The sequence below is a fragment of the Sceloporus undulatus genome, chromosome 2, assembly GCF_019175285.1.
Source record: "Sceloporus undulatus isolate JIND9_A2432 ecotype Alabama chromosome 2, SceUnd_v1.1, whole genome shotgun sequence".
Classification (NCBI taxonomy): Eukaryota; Metazoa; Chordata; class Lepidosauria; order Squamata; family Phrynosomatidae; genus Sceloporus; species Sceloporus undulatus.
In genome coordinates this window covers 141,359,089-141,384,335 of record NC_056523.1, presented here as the reverse complement: position 1 = coordinate 141,384,335, position 25,247 = coordinate 141,359,089, and the positions used below count along the sequence as shown (strand labels likewise).

Sequence of the window (25,247 nt, the reverse complement as noted above, 5' to 3'; positions counted from 1 at the left end):
GCCATTTCAAATGAGTTGATTCTCTTCCTGTTAGCTTTCTTCACTATCCAGATTCACAACCACACATAGAAATTGAAAGTACCATGGCATGGGCAATCCTGACTTTGGTACAGAGTGAAATATCTTGACACTTGAGGATCTTGTCTAGTTCCTTCATACCTGCCCTTCCAAGTACTATTCTTCTGCTGCTTTCTTGCTTACAGTCTCCATTTTGATTTATCGCTGAGCCAAGATACAGAAATCTGATTACTGAAATACCTTTATCATCCATATGTTCTCCATAAAGTTAAGCCCCCTCCCCAGTAAATAGTCATCCTAATCCACATCAGGCCCACACATATTTAGATGGTAGTGAGAAAGTACAGCTCAGCTACACACTACATATTTAGCATAATACTGTACATAGTTTAGTCCTGAATGTGAAGCCAAGGAGCATTGCCATGACTCCAAAATGGCTTCACAGAGTTGTGTCGCATGGACATTTGAGTCATGATTCAGTGTCATAGTGACTGTCCAGTCATAGTGATGGTAAGAAACTTTGTCTTAACTCTGAGCTGCATGGGATCAAAACTATCCCTAAAGTAGCTTCCAGCAGAGGCAGATCAATACACATTGGGGGGGGGGGTGCTCACTCTGCACCCACCAACCTTCCACCAAACATGAAGGGAAAGGAAATAGTTTAACAAATATGAGGAAAATTCATCATGAAGTGGGAAAAATTAAGCACATTTGAACATTTTATTGATTGTTTCCCCCACCCACCCCATGTTCAGTAATAAATATTCTGTAGTGGTCTGGTGATTGCTGTAGTGGTGGTGGTGGTGAAACAGACAGTAAAGCCCTAAGCACTGTAACCACATCACTCTGTATGTATGTACTGCATTGCGCTTTCCATCCCACCTCTAGTCTATTCCAGCTGGAACCATGTCCCACAACTACCTTGTCCTGCAGGGACAACTTCTGTTGGCATGTCAATTGGAAGCTTCACTATAAGACACAGCTGGTAATTGGGGTAGTAGCTTTAGTTGCACACACATTTCTTCTCTGTCTTTCTAGTTGATCTCTTTGAAGTCATCTACAGGTATTAATATTCAGGGATGCCCTGGATGGGGGACTGAGGTTCATTCAAAGTGGAAGATAAAACATCTGCTGATATCTTTTTTTTAGTTTTTAAGTGTGTCTCAGTGCCAGAAAAAGGCACCAAGTCCATTGAGTCCAATGGTAACGCTTCTCATGGGTAAGGGTTCCTGACCCCATATTCAAACTATTCAAGCCTTTCATTATTTGTTTCCATTAAAGCTGTCCAGAATTTTCTACTGAGCATCACAAAGCTCATTCAAGTGTTGCGGAGAGTGCAGGGTTCATTCCTGTTACAGCAGCTCCATTACAAAAGCTTTTTGTTCCACAGAGCTCCACGGCTTGAGAGGTAGGCACTGGGGAGAGCAACAAAGTCTATGATCAGCCACATAAAGCAGGGACCATCCAAGGTGGCAAGAAGGGAGAAAATTGATTCTCCCAGATAAATAACAAAATAATAATAATAATAATAATAATAATAATAATAATAATAATAATAATTTGGATAAAGCAGGAAGAAACCGCAAAAGACACAGATGTCCAATTTCAAGAGGATGAGATCTGTGCAGAAATTGAGTGACAGCGGGGACCATGAGCTCCCACTGGAAAATGTGACAGCTTCTTCAGAATTCTGAGCATCTCAGTTTGAGGGCAGGTGCTTAACTTGCCTTATTTTATTCAGTATATATGTGGGTTTTATTTTATTTTTTTCCAATGAAAAATCAGCAGCCAGAGGAAGTTGGTCAGACACTTCCAGTGATCAGGTGGCTGGAGGCCAGGAGGCCAGCTTCACTCCCTTTCCATGATTTGCAGGCCTTACCATCAACCCTAAATGGTACATGAATTTGGTTAGATTGCCCAGTCTTTTTAATCCTCCTCTACAATTTTTTCAGTTCCCATTCTGCTCCCTAATGCTAAATCTCAAAAGCTGTCGATCTCGCTCCAAACTGTGCAAGCAGACTAACAGAAGGCCAAAGAAAATGCTTCCGCAATTTGTCCTACTTATTTTTCAAGGACATGAAAGTTGAGTTTTTGATCTGCACACGCAGATCAAAGTTTTTGATCACACACACACGCTTTTATACAGTTTTTTTTTTTCATAATGAGGACCCAGTGATAATAGCAGCCAAGGAAGTGGCATCTCTTCATCAAGCAATCTAGTAAAGAGAACGGGGGATGGGGGTGAAAACTGAATTTTCTCCTCTTGCACCTAGCGATGCTATGCGTGCTGAGCAGTCTTTATTTCCCAAAATGAGCCTGTGGCCCTATCATGCAGGCAAACTAGCTGCAAGCCTTGGCAAACATTTGTGAGTTTTCCATGCAGATTACAAAACAATTTTACTTCCCACAGAAGGGACAAGGCTTTTCTTGTGCAATTGTCCTGCCTCGAATATGGGGGGAGGGTCCAGATGATTTTTCTTATTTGTAACCCTCCTGTATTTTCCCACCACTTTTGCCATCATTGTCTTACCACACACTCAAAAATAAATCTGTTAAAGAGAGCAAAATGGAATAGGTGCACAATGTCTTATTGTAGAGCTAGTAGCTGTTGGTCTGGAAGCACTCTTAGTCGCTGTCCATCCAACATAAAAGTACTGGAGAACAGAGACTTTGGAAAAATGGAAGCCTTTCCTCCTAAGGGACCTCCTAACCTTTTTGTACTCATCAAAATAAAGGCCAGCTAATGTCATGAATTTCTCAATTTCCATCTGAGGCAAACTCTAGACAATGTTCAATATGATCCTTCTGTAGTCCACCAAGGAAGGAGAGTCATGCTAACAGAGTCTCTTTGGCCTGGGTGGAAATTAGAAGAGCTTCCAGGGAGATGTTTCCTCCCATCAAAACTTACTTTCCCACAAAGCCTTTGAGTGGGAGGTTCTCCAGAACAGCAGGGGGGGGGGAACAATGAGTTCTCATGGTACTAGTGCAGTCTTCTCAGAGGAAAGGGTTCATACTGCCTTGGGAAGGGAGTGGTGGTGGAACTGAGCCAGATAGCGGAAGGAGCGGCTGAGGCAAGTTGCTGGGTAGCTCTGGGAAAGGCCCTGCCCCAGCTTGAGGAAAGGCACTCATGGAGGCTGGAAGGGTCATTGCTGACGGAATGCTGCTGAGGGGAAGAGGGAGAGAAGCGCTGTAGGTCATGGAGTTCATGTTCATTCCCATGGCAACACTGGGCACTGGGGAGCTGGTCCTCATCTGGTTAAGTGTTGGTTTGGGCTGATCGACAACATTGAATGGGTTGGTGGGAGAAGGCGTGCTGAGACCTGAAAGAAGGGAAAAAACCATAGTCACCATCAGGGGTCTAATGCACAAGCTCAGAGATCCAGAAAATAATCATGCACAGACACAAATTCTACACAAGAAAATGACAAATTTCACAGTACAGTAACCCAAATTCTCTCTAATAGTCATTAAAACAAGCAGTGATGCCTCATCTGCATTCCTGAGGATATGAATTTTGCTGCGTGGAGTGATGGTATTTGGGTGAAAGGAGTGAAGTTCTGGCCACCACTGCAACATCAGAAGGGGACACAAGTAGTACGCCAGCAAATGGCACATATCAATATTCTTTCTATGGGGTGTTTTATGACAAGGAATGACCACTGTAACGAAATGATGGCACACAAGAAAGGGGGAAGGACAGTGGAAGCACTGTGGCAGAAGATAACACAACCGTGCCAGACTAAGTTCAAGCAAAGGCATGTATGAAGCAAAAATCAGTGGGCCTCATGTAAGCTGTTGTTCAATCTGCTGTGGGTCTTTTAGGCTAGCTGCCCCTCCTACCTGCTAGAAATGGGTTGCGAGACTTCAGGCTCTGTGGTGCTGTGACCAAAGAGTCCAAATTAACCAAGGAAGATGCATTTGGGCCGAGGAAAGTCTCCGGAGTTTTGTTGTCTTTCTTCTCCTTTTTTGAATCAGGAAGAGATTCACCTAAACCTGAGATGTCAAAAATGTCCTTATTCTTCACACCATTTTCCATGGTACTTGGAATGAGGTCACCAAATAGGCTCACATCTACCAAAAACAAGAGAGAAAAAGAGGGATTGATCGGTTATCTTTGTTCTTTGCTACTAAAATGCATTCATGCTTTACACTTCATTTCTTTTGGATTCTCATTGATTTATGTACTTATTCATTCCTGAGTTTTTGTAGCTAATCTTTGGTTGAAGCTGTTGAAATGGCTTACAAAATGTTTCTTTAATGTTTGTTACAAAGACAACAAAACAGTAATTAAGACCTGACTCCAAAAGAAGCAACAAATAGACCAAAAATAGGAAAGTAACATGAAATGCTATATTTTGCCATTTGTGGCTGCAGAGAGATTTCTGCCACTCCTCTGGTTCCCTTGAGGTTAGAATATATATGCAGACCTGAAGTTTGGCCTTTTGTTCCTGGTGAGAATGAGACAATTTTGCATGGTTAAAGCACTATCACTCACTGCTGTCCCTTCACTTTTTAAAACTAGCCACTGATATAGACAGAGCAGGTTGAAAGACAACTGGCTTGTTTAAAGCATCTACTATTTATGCCAAGCTCTTTCTGACTTAGGCAGTATATGTATGCCTGTCTCTTTTCTCAATACTGGTTTATGTACAGTTTCTGTGTCTGCATCCACTTCTTTACAGTTATTACACTGGTAAAATGTATGCTTTTTAGAAGTATGTGTAATTTTGTAATACAAAATATTCTTTCTTGTATTTTTTTAAAAAGCATAGGAAATATAAATTAAACTCAATCAGAAAATTCTAGCTCAACACTATACAATAGACAAAACTAAAAGACCTGGACAAATGAAATGAAAATGTATTTAGCTGACATGCATTAGGCACAATGAGGTTAATTACCTCAGGCAGCATATTCGTATGGTGCCAGCCTCACCAACTGCCCCATTCCCTGAGCTCCTGGGCCATTCCCTTCTACTGATGAATAGTAGTCTGTTCTTAGAATCACAGAACCCTAGAGTCGGAAAAGACCTCAAGGGCTATCCAGTCCAACCCCCTGCTATGGCCATCCAGCCTCTGTTTAAAAACTTCTGGGATTCTGTGACTCCTAGGCAAGCCTCTTCCCCCACATGTGATATGAGATGATGTTATCTGCCCAGTGTTGAAGTGAGATTCCATGACTGGTTCAGTTAGCAACTGTATATGGAATATAATGTTTGTACATACCTGTGCCATCCTGCCCTCAGCCACAGAGAACACATTATCTTGGGCCAGCCCTGAGATGGCATCAGGCAAACTTTGCTGGGGAGGGAATTGCAAATTGCAGGCAGGGAATTGCCCCCCCCCCTTCCCCATAGCTCATTTGGAGATGGGCTTTTTATAAACCAAATTATTAGGTGTTATAGACGAGAGCCACCATGGTACAGTGGACCCTTGTTATACACTTGGGTTTGGTTCCAAGATCCCCCGTGTATAACAAAATCTGTGTATGCTCAAGTCCCATTAAATATAATGACATAGCAAAATGGTGTCCCTTATAAAAAATGGAAAATCAAGGTTTGATATTTGAAATTTGTACTTGGGCCGACTGTATATAGTGGTTTGAGTGCTGGACTAAGGTTCTAGGAAATTAATTATTTGATCTTTTATATATGGTGTTAACATATCCATAAGGACTATTTGTCATAATCCTTTCCTGGATAGATAATCCCGGCCTCAGGAACCCTCTTCTCATGAGAGTCCCCAAGGTCCTCCCTGGATATTTAAGTAGAATGCTACTGCAGTTTACTGTTTTGTCTTGTTTTGTTTTGTAATAATGTGTATGTGTTGATGTTGTTTAATTTGTTGGTTTTAATTATAATTGATTTAATAACTTTTTAAGGGGGGAGGGAAGTAGATTTTTATGTATAATGTATTGTATTTTATTACTGTTAGCCGCCCCGATTGACCTCAAAGGGGCGGGATATAAATAAATTATTATTATTATTATTATTATTATTATTATTATTATTATTTAGACAAGCAAGTAAAATTAGAATGTTTGTTTCTTTCCAGACTTTATTTATTTTTGAGTTCCACTACTAAGCAAAGAAATGCTTTGTTTTGTTTCATGTGAGAGGTCTTTATGGTATTCGGTATATCTGTGACTGGTCATCTTAGAAATGTTTCCAGAGATTGTAATTAAGAACGGAAAGGAACTGGTTAGTGCATCAAATAGACCCATCCTGAGTGGTATATCTAACTCAGAGAAAAATCTTTCCAGCAACGTGACTAGGGGCTATACAGACCACCCCAAAGGGTCTGCAGCCGCCTTAGGGCTTTATAGGTAATAACCAACACCTTGTATTGTGCTCGGAAGTGAATAGGCGCCAGTGCAGATCTTTCAGAATAGGCGTTATATGGTCAAACCTGGAAACACCAGTGACCAATGGCTGCCATATTCTGTACTAGCTGAAGCTTCCAGGCTGGTACAAGGGTTGCCCCATGTAGAGCGCATTACAGAAATCTAAGCGAGAGATTACCGGAGCATGTACCACAGTTTCAAGGTCCCTTTGGCCAGGTAGGGTCGCAGGATGGAATCTCTCCTCTGGATGCCTGTCTGGGTCAGTAATGGGCTGGATGAGGGAAAACAAACTCAAATTGAATCCAGAGAAACGAGGGTACTTGCGATAGGCACCCTAGTCCAGGGATGAAGATTTGTCAACCAGTCCTGGACGGGTAGATGCGATGGCCAGGAGTACTGGTACCAACTTCAGCTAATACGCCAACTGCACCCCTACCTAGACCAAAAGGACATGTGAAGCAGTAGTACATGCACTGGTAACCTCTTGTTTAGATTTCTGTAATGCACTCTACTTGGGGCTACCCTTGTAACAAGTTCGGAAGCTTCAACAAATCCAAAATGCAGCAGCCAGATTCGTCACCGGTAATTCTAGGTTTGACCATAACACCAGTGTTAAATTCTACGCTGGCTGCCAATTACCTTCCAGGCACAATACAAGGTGTTGGTCATTACGTTAAAGCCCTACAGGGCTCGGCCCAAGTACCTGCGGGAACGCCTCTCCCTACATAACCGTCCACACACTCAGAACATTGGGGAAGAATTGTTGGAACATTGTAATACTTGATTAACACAACTTCCATAGAGCATTCACTGCTGCAGCCCCTAAATTAGGGAATAGTCTGCTGAAGGAGATCTGTCTTATCACACCTTAGATACCTTTAAGAAGGCACTAAAGCTGGATCTTTTCCGGCGGGCTTTCCCATCTAATTTGGTATAGAGTTGATGATTAAGACCCCTCCTAAGTATGATGGTATATGAATTGATGTTTGGAGATTTTGGACCTAATAGGGATGTATAATTCAGTATTAGTATTTTATGACTGTTCAATTGCATAGTATTTTTTAATGATGTAATCCCGCTTCGATCCTTGGAAGAGGCGAGACATATAAATAAAAATTATTATTATTATAATTATTTTTATTATAAACTGGGAAATAGATTTGACTCCCTCCCAGCAAAGAAATGCAGACAAATAGGATGTCATTTATTTTTGAGATCAGACATATACCCACCTGGGCTGTTAACAATTAAATCTTAAAGGAGGTGAAATTTTTCAGGCTGTTGTGATTCTGGTGTGAAATAAATAACTGGAAAGATCTGTAATGCTGATCTTGATATAAAAATAGTTTTTTGTAAATTGCCTCTAAATAAATATCCAGTAGGAAAATACCAATAATTTCCAGTTTTGTAAATATCCTTGCCAAATATAAAATAATGAGTGATTTAGAAAGGGCAAGATGTGTATGTGTGTGTAAATCTTTGTTGCCAGATTTGGAGAAGGGTTTCAGTGGCAACCTTCAATCCAAGCAAGTGATCCTTAGATTTCAGGTAGGCAATCAGGCTGGATTAGTTATAGGATCTACCTGTAGTCCCCCTCCCTCACCACAACACCCATTCAACAGTTGTAAAGCCCAATTGCTGCATAGAGGATCGGGGGAATCACTAAAACGAGTTAACCTGATTCAAAGGACAGCTTTCTCAAGCCTGCAGGGCCGTGTGTGTGTGTGTGTGTGTAGACAGATCTTGTACACCTTTGAGACTAACTGAAAGAAAGAAGTTGGCAGCATGAGCTTTTAACTTCAGTCACTTACTTCTCTCAGATTCTTTGGCATTGAGGAAGTAGCTGAAGTTATGAAAGCTCATCCTGCCAACTTTTTTCTTTCAGTTAGTCTCAAAGGTGCTACAAGATCTGTCTACATATCAAATTACATGGCTATATCTTTGAATTCTACCAACCACTCTCTGTGTGTCTGTGTGTTTGAGAAAGAAGAGAGAGAAAATAAGTATGTGTGAGAGAAATGCAACTGTCAGAGTGTGCATGCTAAATGCAGATGAATGTGTGAATAGGTGCTGGCATGTGCATGCCTCTGTGTGTGTGTGTGTGTGTGTGTGTTGAATTGTGTAGAAGATGCATGAGAGACAGTGGGTTCGCTGTCCCCCACCATCTCTTCTTGTTTTGGTGCACTGCTGGGATGCAATCTACTGAAAATATAGTGACAGAGGAATGATGCTATCTGGGGCGCATCTAACACTGCAGAATTAATGCAATTTGACATTGCTTTACTGCCATGGCTCCATGCTATGGAATTCTGAAATTTGTAGTTTGCAAGATATTAGCCTTCTCTGTCAGAGAGCTCTGGTACACAACAACAAACCAATCCCATTGTTCCATAGGAGGAGCTGTGGCAGTTAAAGCATGGTCAAACTGCATTAATTCTGCAGTGTGACAACAGCCCGGTTGAAAAGGTTCTGCACCCCACTCATGGCTTGATAACTTAAAGAACTGGAAGCTTTAAAGTATGTACTTTAATCTTTTCTCTGCAATGGAATTCATTTCACCAATGTTTCCACCAGAACCCATCTCACTTAGAACTCTGGCCTCAGCTATTCAAGGGTCTCCTGCTGGCCTCCAGTCTTTTTTGTTTGCTCTTCCATATTTGTCTTAAGGAAACAGATGTACAGTGCCTGCTCTACATGCACAAGAGATACCTCAGCACAGGCATCATGTGCCAAGTTCAGTCTCTAGACATCATGTGCCAGTTCAGTCCTCAGTGACCAGAACTGGGAAAGACAACTCTGCCTGAAGCCAGAGAAACTGCGGCCAGTAAAAAAACACACAAGTGCTCAGAAAGAGCCATTATGCAGACTTCACAAAAAGCTTATGTAATAGTCCTTATTCTTGCCACGGCCTTCCTTTAACATGGGCGTTATGTCATCACAGTGCCTCAGACTTCAAATCCCACTTTAGAGCTTCCTCTTCCCTAAGGCTGTTCTTGTTTTTTAACCAGCTGTTGCAAAATGGGATTGCAATCAAAGTTTGGAGGCTAACCCATCTGATATACTTCTATCACACAAATAATAGGAATCTATCTGTCTATCCAGATTGTTTATATGACATGATTATATCAGATTGGGTTATCCAGAATGGGTTACATTGAGAGTTCACAAGATATCCCACCTTCTGCACAGTTAAATTTCTGGCCTCCTGTTAAAAATACAGAACTCCTTGGAAACTACTATAGTTTTGAGACTGACACCCAATAGTCTCCCGCAATGAATGGAGCCAAAGGAAAGCCATCGGCATTTAAGGTGAGATGCCATTGCTATGGCTCTCAACTCTAACGATGGTGATCCTACCCTGGGATTTTCTCAGCAAGATTTCTTCAGGTGAGATTTGCCATACTTCCTCTAAGGGAGAAGTGTGACTTCCCCTAGGTCACCAGTGGATCCATGGCTGAGTGGGGACTTGAATCATAGGACCTTTCCACACAGGGATTTTTTGAATGCGGAAGTAGGGTCAGTTCGCATGGTCGATGCGTATTCGCGTTATATTGCATTGGTGTTCCACACCTGTGAGCTCAGAATACGTATTGACCAATGCTATATAACGTGAAACGCTTTGGCCAATGCGTATCACGGCTGGGTTCCGAATGAAGGCAGCCGGCTCCTCCGTTTTGCGAGTGCGCAAAATTAGTGGATCGGCGGGATCCGTATTGACGGCAGTGCAAAACCTCTGCTGCTTTGGCTGGTGTGTACATCCAATCGCTGGTTCCCCTTAAGACCACCGGTTCAATTTTCCCATGATGCTGCGGGAATTCCCCTTCTCCTTCCGTTTGCCCTTTCCCCTTTCAGGACAACCGCCGGGGCTGGGGAGCAATTTTTCCACTGAACGAGATGAAGCAGAAACCTTTTGTGTCCGGGGAGGGGGATGTATATGTATATGTGTGTATATATGTTATGTATGTGTGTGTGTGTGTGTGTGTATATAAACACACACACACACACACACACACGATGTGTGTGTAAGCAATACATGCAGCATTACACTTTCGGCTGCTCCACAGTTTATTGTGTGTGTGGTATATATATATACACACACACACACACACACAAAGATGTGTGTGTAAGCATATACCTGCAGCATTACACTTTCGGCTGCTCCACAGTTTTGTGTGTGTGGTGTGTGTGTGTGTGTGTTAGATATATATAGGGTGTGTGTGTGTATGTATATACACACACACATACACACACAGACAGCTGTGTGTGTACATATAAAACGGCTTCATGCTTTTGGCAGTACCACTATGTATGGTGTGTGTGTGTGTGTGTGTGTGTGTGTACACACACCACACACAATATATATAAACACTCAAGCAGACAGATGTGTGGGTACACATATAAATACGGCATCACACTTTTGGCTGTGGCAAGTGTGTTTTTGTATATATGTGTGTGTGTGTGTGTGTGTGTATAACACTCACACAGACAAATGTGTGTGTACACATAAAAAAGGCATCACGCTTTTGGCTGTACCACTATGTGTATGTGTGTATATCTGTGTGTGTGTGTGTGGTGTGTGTGTGTGTATAAACACTCATACAGACAAATGTGTGTGTACACATAAAAAAAGGCATCTCACTTTTGGCTGTACCACTATGTGTGTGTGTGTGTGTGTATATTATATAATATAATATATATATAAGTATGTATGTATTTATGTGTGTGCATACATACACACACACACACACACACACACACAGATGGTGCATACCCTTTCGTAAGTTGCTAAAGGCAGCAATCTCGTGATATTACGCGCTAAACGGGACCTCATTCTTCACCCCGGAAGTTAAAAATGTTGCCCCCGTTCAGAGCCCAACAGAGCATGCGCAAAGCTGCCGATGCGCATCGGCCAATACATTGTATGGGGCTGGTGTGGTTATCCAATCTGCACTTGCCTCATTTGCCTGAATATGCATGCCGATGCGCAAAACCTCACCAGAAGGCCGCCCAGGTATGAATGAATGATGCGATATGACGCGAATTCGAATCGGCAAAGCGTATTCAGAGAGCGCGAGTGTGAATGAACGATGCGATATGACGAAAATATGCATCAACCAATGCAAACTGACCCTACTCTTGTGCCCTGGTGTGGTAAGGGTCCATAGTCTCCTGGAATCCCACTTCAATAATTAAACCACTACACCACACTGTCTTTTATTGGGGGATACATATTATGAAATCAAAGCCTACAGTAGGTATAAAGCATGTACTGGCAATCCATGACACTTGGCTGCTCTCTGCACAGCTCTTGGATGTCCCAGTGACTCTTCCCTCCCAAGCTAGGAGTTGGAAGCAAGGAGTAGCTGGCTTATACCAAGAGGAATACATTGCATTATGTTAGGATTGTGCTGTTACTATTTTCATACCAGTGTTTGTTATGTGTAAGCTTTATCTTGTTTCTTATATAGCTGGCTAAATAGCTGAAGAAGTTTATCTTTACAGAAATGGAAAAGAAACTATCCCAGATATTCCATCCTTCTGTCTGCTATTATCTCATTTATGACAGTTGTGAAGCATTTCCTTGTTAACATGTACATTGCCACAACAATTGTACTAGCTGTGATTAATTTTGGACATTAGTCTTGTGACAAATTAATTTCTGTGAATTACAAAGTTTTCATTTTTCCCTAAACAATGGTAACAAGGTCATGTGTATTGAACCAATAGGTGTAAACCTAACTTTTTTTCTATTACATTGCATATAAAGAGCTATGTACAGTTGTATTTGGTACATTATCTTTATTTATATCTTACACATGTAATTATGGTTTGCCTAGGAAACCCCATGAAACCCCATAGAATTTATGGAGTCACCATAAATCAAGAGGCAACATGAAGGCAAATACACCCATGGGTCCACGCATGGGTATTTGCAACCCTGGACCTATTACTGAGCAATGCACTCAACTTTCCGGGAACCCTGGCATAAATCATATTCCCAGGGTGACAGTCAAAACAATGGGAGCAAAGTTAAAACCTGTCACAAGAATACCAGTGGCACTTTCTGTTTTAAGAAATATCTCTTCCCCCTCACTGAAATAAAGCTTCTCAACTAGGGTCTCTCCCAAAATTTCAGCCTACAACTCCTGTCATCTCCAAGCTGGCTGGAATTGATAGGAGTTCTACTCCAAAACATGTGGAAGCCAGAAACCACTGTGTCACATCTTTACATACCTACAGGGCTGCTCGATTTCACAGAGGACAGTGCTTGGGAACTGTCACGTTCTGGTTGATCTGTCTGTTCTGGTAGTTTTGCAAACAAATCAAATGAAGCACTGTCTGCAAACAAGTAAAGGAAAAAAAAACCTCAGGGCCATTAAATGCTTTTATTCGCCAAATCATTTCCCTCTCAGTTCCTCTTTCCTCTCCTCCCTGTACTACTTTGACTTAGGAACTTAGGAAAGCGGGAAGTGGAGTCTGTGCATGTGGAGTTGAAACTCTAGGGCATTTTGATTAGTGGGGATGCCACCTCCACCAGAAATCCCTGTTCTTTCTGAATTTAGTTGTAGCTCTCACAGTAGTTGGGTGGGAAATGAAAATTTCCCCCAGCAGCAGTGCACCAGCAATACAGAGAATTTAAGAGGGGTTGGGTCTTCAGTGGGCAAGACCTGCTCCTGGTGGAAATGAAAACTGCCACAACTGTCCTGTCAATAGAGGTCAAAAACACAGATGATTTTTAGACTCTTCCTAGGGGTGGGGCTTTAGGGACCATCAAGAAGAGAGGCTGCATTTCAAAGTCCATCACCACAATAGTGTGTGGTGGTAGTGATAGAGCCCTATGCTCCCCCTTCCCACATAGTGCAATGGAAACTCAAAGAGAGATTTCCCGTAGTTGCTTCCTTTGGGTCAGAAGTCCTAGAAAAGTTTTGATAAATATGTGCTTGTCCTCTTGTTCCACTACAAGTGCCTCACTTGAATGTCCAAGCCTAAGAATAGCAGCAACAGAGATGCACATACTGCTGCTGCTGTTACTACAGTGGTCCCTTACCTTATGCAGAGGATCCGTTCTCCCCCCCCCCCGCATAAGGTGAAAAGCGGGGATGCTCAAACCCCATTCAATATAATGGGGTTCGTGCTTGTGGTGCAGCAGAGCACAGGCACGCGCCATTTATGCTTTTGTCACGCAGCTTCAGCGTAAGCTGAAAGCCACATATAGTACGCCCATGTATGGCATGGGCACACTGTACTACTATATGAAGTTGTGCATGAGACTCTCATGTTCATTGTGCCCTCAAAAGCAAGACACCCATAAAGTAGTAGGGTGATAGATACATCATCCACATAAATAGCATCTGTTATATGACTCATCGCAAAAGGGAAATTGTGGACACCAGTTACAAAGAGAGAAGGAAAACCAGTCATTCTCCAAACAAAGCAGCTCTGGAAAATGCAGATGAAAGCAAGCTTCTCTTACCAGCTGTGTCAAGAGAGCCTCTCCAAGGATCAGCCGCAGAAGTTGTGGCTGCAGAGGTCAGAGTAGGTGGTGAAGACTTCCCCCAGGGGTCTGAGGAAGACACACTTGAAGGCTGAGATTTCATTCCCCAGGGGTCCGAGGAGGAGGCAGAGGAGGAAGTGTCATGGGGAGGATTCCAAGGCCCTGGAGAGGCATGATTGGTAGAAGATGCTGCTTGGCTCAAAGGATCCCCTAAAGGTACAGGAACCCAAGGATCTGCAGTGGGTCCCCAAGATGTTCCTGCAGATTCCATGGTGGATTTGGTGTCTGAACAGAATAGATCAAGGAATGCAGAGTCAAGATGGCACAAGGGGGATGAAGGGATAAAACAGGTATGGCATCGATAAATTTAAGATCAGATACATAGTGCAATAAAGAGTCAGTGAGGGAAGCCTTAGAGAAGTTATCTGATTAAAGAAATATTAGTTGATTAGTGGTATAAGTTTTAATCAATTAAATATGTATAAATTTGCATATGAAAATGTTCTGATGCAGGATTTTTTAAAAAAAATTATGCAGTCATCATTTGACCTGATGGGTATCACTCCTGAAGAACCATATTATCCATGCAAGGACAATGCTCTCCTGCCAATATGGCACCTACAAACAAACTGTTGTGGTAGCCATCCATAACCAAGCAATAGTACAATGATGCTCTCAGTCCCAAAGCATTGTTTTAACACTGTTCAGTTATGGATGATTTCCATATGTCATTACATTTGTTCTTCCAAGTTCTTTACTTTTGCGAACATTTTTATAAGGTACTTCTAAATACTTTGCACATTAAAAAAAAACCTTGCTGGCCTGATTAATCAGGGCACTTTTAAAAAATGAATCAGGACGTTTTTAATCACAGAAGCCTCAATCGAACTGCTAGTCCCAACTAAATCCAGTTATTAATCCAAGTGGGATGAATACCTCATGGTTGACACCAATCAGAAATTGATTTGATGGATCTGCATTAGAAATTAGATCTAGATTTTGAGCTGATTAATTAGTTCAGCCACTGCAGCACACTTCAGGTCTATACAGTAACAAACAATAGGTTTGCCCAAGCCAGCCAAAAGCATGAACAGAATGGGGGAAAGAAAGAGAGAAAGAAAAGAACAGCTCCTTACTGTTATGCTCCCAAGAACTGGACAAAGACAGAGCTGGAGGAGAGAAGGCTGTTTCATGATTCCAAACCTCAAGAGATCGAGGGTTGCTCCCACCTGGAATATCCCATGGATCAGCAGATGTGTGGGTAGAAGTGACTGGCGCTGGTGCAAAAATGTCTACCAGCTCTAACACAGAAGACTGGAAAGATACAAAGGCAGAAAATGTATCAGAACACAATGGATCCCCCAAGTATGATTGGTTAGACACATACCAAGACCGCCACACATGACAGATTAAGAAGCTGTAAAAAAAATCTTTAAAGTCCACAAAACCCAGAGTACTCTGTCACATACCTCCTTTAAGGTCCAGCTTTTCATGAAGAAACATTTTTGCACAAGTATTCATGCTACACAGGAAAAAGTGGGGGAGTTGTTGATCTCCAGAAATTTGGGGATACAATTGCCATTATCAACATTCACCATATTCACTTAGACTTAGGGGAATTGGAGTCCATCAATAAGTGGTGGGTCAAATATTTCCTCACTGTCATGATACTGTAAGCCTGAGAATGGCATATGTGCTTTTTGTTGTTGTTATATTGTTATAAGCATGAAAGGGCAGCTAATATGCCACAAAAACCATTTTGATCTTTGCAAGGTATGCATACAAGCAGCTCAAGCAACTTATCATTGTTCATCCCTTTTGCTTTCAACTGTTGAAGGCCAATCCTCTGGATAATTCTTCTTCTGTCTTCACAACTCACAATGTCATCAAAAATTATTCACAGGTGACATTTCTGGTGTTTTCTGATGAATATATTTTTAAAAGTCTCCTCTGGAAGCAGTAATAGATCTGGGCTTAGAAACTTCACAAATCTAGTGATAAAATGCCATGGCTTAAGTAACATGTGCCAACCACACATTTATTCTGTGAGCATGCAAGCAAAATCTGCCAGTAGTGAGTAGGAAGGCCTTGCGTCAAGCTAAAATATCTAAAACAGATATTTCAAGGAAAAACTAGAAGGGACAGCAGAGACAACAATACAAATTTCCAGACACCAGTTTCGACTATCAGCCCACTCTGAATATAGAATGGAGAGGAAGGGCATCCCATCTTACCCTTCACCAATCACCTCAGGCAGCACAATGTTTTGGGACAGCCCTGATGTCTTCCTCCAGATAACTGAGTTGACTAGGTATTGTAATGACTGGGCCCTCCAGTCATTTGGGGACTCCTCCTGGACCACAAAGGGTTAATCTGGGGGAGTTACATGCTAATGAGCTGCTACATCATAGCTGACGTATAGCTCACCTGGCCAATCAGCAGTGCCAGAGCGGCCTTTTCAAGAAGGTTCCAGGAGAGGACTTTAAATATCCTGTAGGACCATGCTTCCTTTGTTCTCCATCTTTGTGTTTGTTTGGGGGAACCAGCTGTGGGCTTGCACGGAGGCAGGCAAAAGTGATGCAAGTGGAGCTAGGCCATGAGGACCAACTCCTTGCATCTGGGAACTCAACACGAACTGCAAATCCCATCACTGTGTGAGTAGCTAGGAAATGTGTTAGTTAGTGCATCTAGGCTTTTATTATGTTATCTAATAGCTTGCCTGAAATGAACTCTTTGTAACTATGCTTTCTATACCTGCAAGGCAAGAAGGCTTTGCATGAGTGATGTCCTCTTATCCTAATCTATTTCTTTAAAATAAATATCTTTCTTTAAAAGTATCTGCTGTCTCTCTCTGCTCCTGTACACGCGTCTTAAGCTCGGTTTTCTGGTTGCTGTAAGCTAGCAAGGAAGGAATCTAGAGATCCCTAGCAAGTCTCAGTGTGTGCTTGGGGAAACGTAGGTTGTTTGGAAAATTCACTGAGTGGTGGCAGCGAGATATAGGACCTCAAGGGGTCTCATTCAGCTCAGCAGGGAGTGGGAATGCAGACCTAGGAGATCCTAAAAGGGAAGTTTAAAGGGACTCCCTGGGAGTAATAGCCACGCACAGGGCTCATTGCTCCAGGGATCACCACAGGTATACATACCTGACTTTTCTTTGTCTTATCCTCCTCCTCTTCTTCTTCTGCACCCAAGTGACTCTCTTCCAGTGCCCTCTGCAACAGAGAATTTTCTCCTTGCCAGGCCCTCACTTCCTGCAATCAGAAAAAAGGAGTGAGCTACATCTGAGTTAAGTACAATACAAGAAAAATGAAAGAGTATACCCCATTGGCCATGATAAGCATTTAGGTAATGTCATGTGCACTTTTAACAACAACTGCACTTGCAGTTTTTCAAACAGGCCTATAATCCATAAGTGCTCTGTTAGGAATAGTTAGTCTTTAGAACAGTGAAAGTTACTTATGAAAAGAACCAGAAAGCAGAAGAAAACAGCAATACCTGTAGGTGATGGTAAGGCGTCTAGAATTTTCTCATCTAATACCCCTCAAAAATTTGTGACCAAAGGCCTATTGTATTCTTACAGACAGTTTCTTGGGATTAAGTCCCATTGTGCTTGGTAAGGGTGTAATTTTATGTCAATATGCTTAGAGATGGATTTAATAATTATAGACATTTCCCTATGCTGACTTTACATCATTGGTCTGACTGACAAAGCTTCAGTTTGGCACCTTTCAACATTTGATAACTTTGTCACACAGAGAAACAAAAAACCCTTAGCTTCACTGCTGGGTTTTTAAGTTTTAGAAATCAGTTCTGATATGAGATTTCATTCATAACCAAGAGGCCTGGAAAACATCAATATTTTTAGGATTCCAATAGCATCCAAGGCCTGTGGCAAGCTCACAGGTATGCAGAATTTCTAGACCCTTCCAGAAATAGCAGCATTGCCTAAGGAAGAAGATGCAAAGCTAAGCCAAAAGGGTGCTTCATTAAGAGAGAGGAGAATTCAAGAAGAGGGGGAAGTTAAAGTGCCCTTCACCATCTAGGCTTTGGAATACCTGCTCATGCTCCTGTTTGCTCAAGGTAAGTGCTATCTGTAATTGCAACTCTTCATCTGTGCTGGAGACGGGAGGATATGGCTGGAGATAATGAAGGAGAATTGGGTAAAAGTTTGCTCTACTTCAGGGCTCTGTATTCAAGTCATTTATTCTGGGTCAGTGTTCCAACCTCTCCTCCCCTCTGTGACTATCAGAGAGCAAGATGGCTTAGAAGCCAGCCATACGATCTTTCAGTCTTTTTTTTTTTTTTTTTGGTTCATTAAGCTATTCACCCCAATATTTTAATGTGCATTACTTCATCAGATGTTCAACTGTTCCTTCCCTCCCAACCTTGTCTATTCCTGGTGTTTCCGTTTTCTAAAAATCCACCCACACTTTATTTATTTATGGGTGCATTAGTTTCCTAACTTGCTTGCTTACAACATTGTTAAACAAATTTGTTACATATTTTATAATACTTTCCCCACTTCATATTCTGCTGAAGTTTTATTCTTTAATGAAAGATTAACCTAAAGATGCTGAAAGAAGCCCCATACATTGCATAATAAATGCAATGGCATCATTTTCTTCTATTTAAATACAAATAAACATGAAAATGTATCAGGGCGGGGGGGGGGGGATAATTTCCCTGACCTCCTTCAACAAAAATATTTACAAGCATAAAATAAGGCCGTGGTATAATGATTTAAATCTACACAAAAGCAAAAATATTCACAGGGCACACATGGCAACCATTTCTCAAGTATTATAGTGAGATAAAACAACCAGAATTGACACTTTGGTCAACGACCATCCTCTAGGAATCTGGGGGCAATGTTAGCAACAAGACCAATCTCCAGCCATGAACCAAACCATTATGTCAGAGTGTGGCAAAATCCAGATGGGTGTTACATACTTTGGGGGGGGGGGGGCTGCTGTTCATTGGACAATGGGACTTGCCTTGAGGTGATCCAGGCAACATACAGGTTCTTCCACAGTGTCCTGGGGTATTTTCTGTTTTCATCTGTTTTCCACATTGGAAATAAGCCAGCGAGTGGGTTTGCCATGGGGTAGCCAGCACAATGTAGTGGTATGTATGTTGGACTAGGACACTAGGAGAGCAGAGTTGAAATACCTGTACAGCTACAGAAACTCACTGAGTGATCTTGAGCAAGTCATGCTCTGCCAGCCTCAAAGGAAGGCAAAAGCAAACCCCCTCTGAATAAATCTTGCAAAGAAAACCATGTGATAAGGTTGCCTTAGGATCTCCATAAGTGAGAAATGCCTTGAGGGCACACAACAAGAAATGGATCACCCATCTGCTGTGTTGTACTAGTGGTGGTGGGGTGTACATCTTGACTGCATGGCTGTGAACAGTTCCTTCCTCCTCACCCTCTTATCTCCTCTTTTCACATTTAAATTTCCAATGGTCACCCAGGTATCATTTTCTCTGCTGCTAAGCAAATTGATTTGCTTAGTAATGATATGCCACCCGCTTTCTGCCCCACACTCCTAGGATTCTTGCTCTAATTCTTCACGTTTATTCTCTCTACAATCACTGAGAGGCTGAGTTTTAGTGCCCTTACAACATTCTCTGGATAACTACATGAGTAACAATAATATATTGGCTAGGTACCCTCCTTGTTTCTGGGGGTTGGAGGACAATTTTGCCTTGACAGCACAGCATTCTGTCACACAGTCCTACCTATAACCCTACTTCCCCTGCATTCTTCCTAGCTCTTACCCTAATTGTTTGTCATGCCGACATAATGCCTTGCTTTAGGACCCTGTTTTGCACTCTAGTGCCCAGATTCAGCCTTAACTCTTCCCGGTGGCTTGATGCTTCTTTGCTCTGCTGCCTTCTGTGAATAGTGCTTCTATGAGTAGTAGCCTCTCTTTTTCACATGGAGTCTCTGTGGTTTTTACACAACAGCTGCCCTATTTTTGATTCCGTGTGTCTTCCATCATCCACTATGTTTTTCCAGTTGGAGGAAAAATAAGGATGATATCCCAAGAGTCACGGGGCGCGGTGTTATCAGTATGCTGATGACACCCAAATATGTTTCTCTATGTCTCCAACTGATGCAGTGACTAGGGATGGCATCTCTCCTCTAAATGCCTGTCTGGAGTCGGTAATGGGCTGGATGAGGGAAAACAGACTCAGCCTGAATCCAGAGAAAACGGAAGTACTCGTGATAGGTTCTCCTGGCCTGGGGAAGGAAATTTTTCCACCTGTCCTGAATGGGGTCACGCTCCCCGTGAAGAACTCAGTTCGCAGTCTGGGGGTGCTTCTGGACTCGTTGCGCCACCTAACATCTCAGGTGGATGCGATGGTCAGGAGCACTTGTTACCAGCTTCAGCTGATACGCCAGCTGTGACCCTACCTGAGCCGGGGGGGGGGGCGTGAAATGGTGGTACACGCCCTGGTAACTTCTCGGTTGGATTTCTGTAATGCACTCTACATGGGGCAACCCTTGTACCAAACCCGGAAGCTTCAATTAGTACAGAATATGGCAGCAAGGTTGGTTACTGGATTCTCCAGGTCCAGCCATATAACACCAGTTTTGCAAGATCTACATTGGATGCCTGTTCGCTTCCGGGCACAATACAAGGTGTTGGTTATTACCTATAAAGCCCTAAATGGCTTGGGCCCAGGGTACTTGGAGGACCGCCTCTCCCCATACAGTCCACCTCACACTCTCAGATCGGGCGGAAAACATTTATTAAGAGTTCCTAAAGCAAGATATACTTCATCTCGGAGGGCATTTTCCATCTCAACCCCACAGCTTTGGAACTCCCTGCCCGACGAGCTCCGCGCTGTCACCTCCCTAGATGTATTCAAGAGGAATCTGAAGACCTTCCTTTCCACCAGGCTTTTCCCCATGTGCCTTAATATTATCTTTTATCTCCCCTTGATGATGTATACTTTTCAATCCAGCTATTTGTTATAGTTTTAATGTTTTGTAGATAATTGGTTTTAGATGTTGTATAGTTTTTAATTGCTATGGGTGGTTGGTTTGCACATTGTTGGGGATATATGTTGTTTATAATTGTTTTTGTTGGAATTTTTTGTTGGAAACCGCTATGATCTACACAGGAATAGCGGTATATAAATAAAATTTTATTATTATTATTATTATTATTATTATTATTATTATTATTATTACTACTACTACATGAGGTTGGGCAAGGATCAAGTTTGTTGAAATAGCTGTCTGTGGGCAAAGATGGATTGGGAACCACATGACTACAGAGAACTAAAAGTTCTTCCAGTGCATGCTGCAAGTGACTTGAAGCATCATGAATCATGTGGAAACAAAAGTGAAATTTTAGGTCCAAGTGAAATGAAGAGTGAAAAGCAACATCTGTCTGGATTTCCCATGTGATTCCATTGGAGAGGAATTTCCCTCCCCAGCCAGACACCCATTGATTCCCCAGTCACCATCATCTCTGTCCAATATGGATTCATCTTCCGTTTACCCACCCTCATACAATCTATTATTGACTTCAGTTACCTGCTCAGAGAAGCAACTACCTCAATTTGACATGATGAAAACAAGAAGCAGAGCAGAGTGCTATCAGCATAATGGTGACACCTCACCCCATACAACTGGAAACACTCCACCTCCCACCAGTCTTTTCATGTTTCAAAGCAAAGGGGCAAAGCTGAACCATACAGAACCCCATAGGATAATTCCTAAAGGGTGGAAGAATTATTCCCTACAACTTGCTCCCTGAAGAGAACCAGAACCACCACAACCTGTGTAGATGTTCAATGGTCCCAAAGGCCAACATGAAACAGAAGGCTCTCTCTCTCTCTTTCTGTCTCTCTCTTGCTCTCTCTGCAGGTTGTCAGTCAAGGCAACCCAGTCTTTTGTGTCCTAAATCCAGACTAGAACAAATCTACATAAATAGGTTCTTTCAAAAATGCCTGGAATTCTCCAGTTAACATTGTTTCCAGTATCTTGTACAAAAAAGGATGAATATGCTTTTCTTGTGTGAAACCTTTCTGGATTGTCCCTTTAATTTGAAAAATATCCCAGAATGTTTACAACAGATAAACATTTGAGTCTGGCCTACAATTATTAAAGTCAGATGGGTCTAAAGACTTTTTCTTCCAGTAGGGGAGACATGAACACACAGCCCACCCTAAAAGAAGCATTAGCATTCCTTCTTATAGGGATAGCCTTTCTTCCATAGCTAGTCATCACTAACCAGAAATGGCAAGGACCAAAAGATGATGTTCCACTTTTATCCCAGAATTAAACTAAAGAGCACCCAAACAACCATGAGTAACAGTGTCAAGCAGTCATTCAGTGTAGAACCTTGAGATCAATGTAGCATCCAGATAGAGAGATCCTACCTACATATCACCAATGGAAACTATGCTGGTTTGTATAAAAATTCCAAAGGCTGACTTATGTATATTGATGAAATTTGGAAATAACTGCTTTAATATAAATAAAATCACAACACATCTCACCCTAGCAGAGATGACTGTGGCCAGGTGACCTCTGTACCAGCTCATTCTGATGTCCAGTTGCTACCTGTTGACAGTCAGGTTCAAGGATGCGTCTTGCCCTTCTTATGGTTCTTTATTTTTGAACTGGACTCAGACTAGACAGTCCTTCAAAGAAGAGGATAGTCCTCTGACAGGCCTTCAAAGAAAGGAGCAATCTCTATAAAGCAATACACATAAGTCCCTTACAACCAACAGATGCAAGCAAGCATGTCTACAATGCCCTTCCAAACAGGTCAGAGCATACTGCTAAGGGATCTATGAGTTTGGCACAGAAGGCTGTAAAGCATCACTGTGGCAACAAGGAAGTTTTGTACATTCCTGCAAAGTCAAAAAGCTTCCCCTTGCCACTGGGGTACAGAAAATACCAACATCTACCTATCAGAAAAAGATCCTGAAAATCAAGTGAACAACCTGCAAATACATAACATACCAACTCTCCTGCTATATTGTACTGAGTGGCTTTCTACATGTTTCATGGTGCCAACAAGGGGTAGGGGGGCAAAGAAAGAATGCTTGGGACTTGTAGGAAGCTGTTTGGCTTCCCAAGCAAATGAAACCTAAAGGCTTGCCTTGTTGGCTGCTATGACCCTTCTGTCCTTTCTTCAGACTGGAGCTTATCAAGTGTGCTTTCACGACTCAATTCACTACAGTGAGCAAACAGACTGTGGTACCAGCAAGTACACCTGCTTTATCGTTATCCTAATGGAGAAAGGCACCACCACGCTTCTGCAGCAATGCAAGCAACACTCATCACTATTTCTTATAAGGGGGGAAAAAAACCACAACCATCATTATCATGTGCTATCTCAATGCTATTTTATAAAAACACATGCTAGTTGTTAGTCTTGCCCTTTTAATTCACACATGTATCACAAGACCCACTACCTTTGACCTTGATACAGTTTTAGTCCTGGGCAGTCATGAAAGGTGATTCCAGACTGATCTCCATTCACATTAGAAAGCATACACAGCTCATTTTCTATTCAGACAATGAGTATCATGATGCAAAACAGGACAGAGATCCAGAGAGCATTCACCTCCACATCAGTTCTGCCTTATTGCTTTTCCATGTGGATCACCCATAATCAATCACCATTAGCTGTGAAGTATCATTGTTGGCTTCTCATAGCTTCACAAATAAATGCTGGTCTCCTCTCTCCATAGTATTTGCCTTCACAGCATTTCTGAAATGTAGCTCATTTCAATTTACAATGAGACTAGGAGAAAGTTACTTGCTCAAAGCCACACAGTAAATCCATGGCAGAGATTAGATGTGAGTCCAAGTCTTTAATATCCAATATTATCTGGATGATCTTCCAATTTCAAGACCGCCTCAACCAGTCAACATGCAGGCAGGTGATTCAGGGACTTAAAAAAAAGCCATTTCCAAACTTTGGAAAGAGCCAGTGGCCACAATGGTGCCACTATCTATTGTTGAATCTCAGCAGGTCTTAGCTTGGCCAATCCATTGGTAGTAGACCACCTGAGCATTCCAGAATCAGAATGGGCTAGATTGCAAATAACCTGACTAGGAGGAGGAGGAGGGATCCTGCTATTCCCTGCCTGTAGCCAAGAATGCCATCCACGTTTGCCCAATGAATTGTGTACCTATCTGAGTTTCATATCACTTAAGTGCCACAGCTCCCCACTATGGAATGCTGGGAATTTTAGCTTGGTGAGATAATTAGAGCTCTAGTGAATTCTCCTAAATTACAGCTCTCTGGTAGAGAATAAATAAGCATTTTAGCAAACTACAAATTCCAGAATTCCATACAAGGGCTCCATGGCAGTTAAAGTGATATTAAACAGCAATAATTCTATAATATACGGTAGATAAAGTCGGATCTCAACCTCTTGGCAACTGTTTCCTAAATAAAAATGCATGGTTTAGGGTTTTGTTTTTTTGAAAAAAGTCTCTTGTGCTATAATTTAGACCTAGATGTTCTTCCATCCTACAAGACTCCTTCTCCGCCCTTTCATGTATCCAGCTTGCAGCCTCACCTCTGACAGTAGTAACAGAGTCCTCACCATTAAAGATTCTAATGTATTCTTAAATGTATTGTTCCTTAGTATATTATTTTGTTATTAGTTATATACTGAATTTTTCTAGGAACCCTTAAGTCTTCCATGTTACAATTTTGCAAACAGCACATAATAGGTTTCTTCTCTATAAATATAGCTCTTCTTTCTTCTTTGAGAGGGTGGAAGATTTAGTGCTTTTAAAAATGTCACCAGATTTGCAACCAAGCAGACCTAGAGCTCCTTTCAACATAGCTAAAATGCATCAAACACCAAGTCTGGAAAACAGAAGAGCTAAAATGTTGAGAGGAGTTTTACGTACACACATGGGATAGATTTTGATTTTTTTAAAAGGTAACTTTTCCAGGCTCTTCTCATCATTCATGCTGATTGCAAACATTTGCCTACCATTCTATAAAATATCCCTTGCCCAGGAAAGCCTTACACACATCACAGTCAATTTGAAAGTACCTAACAACAAGTTGCAAAACTACAGGGAATGATGGGAAGATGAAGGTAGGGACCAGGTGGAACAGGATTTATTCCCTGGTCATTTATTCCAAGAAAGCATCACTGGTGCAGAAATTGAAGAAGGTTGGAGGTCTACTAAAGGAGTGCTACCACATTTTTCACAAAATAGGGGAAGAAATTACACAGTTTAAAGAAATCACTGAGTTTAAAATTATCCAAATTATAGATTACATCATAATTAGATTATGAAAACCACTTGTCAGGTTTTTGTTGTTGTTGTTGTTTATTTTTTTTGGTCTGGAAGGCACAATTGTGCACATATATCCTATGACCTTTTCAGTTTGGC

The 25,247-nt window shown here is 41.9% G+C and overlaps 1 protein-coding gene across 5 annotated transcripts in view; it reads right to left on the bottom strand.

Annotated features, from left to right (window-relative positions):
- Nucleotides 1–724: 724 nt before the first annotated feature.
- The window catches only part of EPN3 (epsin 3), a 50,206-nt gene continuing 25,683 nt past the window's right edge, over nucleotides 725–25,247 (bottom strand). Inside the window, exons 4-11 of one of the 5 annotated variants that reach the window (XR_006102246.1) lie at nucleotides 17,911–17,991; nucleotides 16,999–17,106; nucleotides 14,992–15,169; nucleotides 13,835–14,140; nucleotides 12,595–12,699; nucleotides 3,859–4,089; nucleotides 2,927–3,338; nucleotides 725–1,433 (exon numbers count right to left, since the gene is read on the bottom strand). Coding sequence is in view for 4 of the 5 variants with exons in the window: in XM_042452805.1 (XP_042308739.1) it covers nucleotides 3,013–3,338; nucleotides 3,859–4,089; nucleotides 12,595–12,699; nucleotides 13,835–14,140; nucleotides 14,992–15,169; nucleotides 16,999–17,106; nucleotides 17,911–17,991 (1,335 nt within the window). In the remaining variant the exon portion in view is untranslated. Of the gene's footprint in view, nucleotides 3,339–3,858; nucleotides 4,090–12,594; nucleotides 12,700–13,834; nucleotides 14,141–14,991; nucleotides 15,170–16,998; nucleotides 17,107–17,910; nucleotides 17,992–25,247 lie in introns of all 5 variants that reach the window. The other 4 variants (XM_042452807.1, XM_042452805.1, XM_042452808.1 and 1 more) reach the window with 4 other exon arrangements.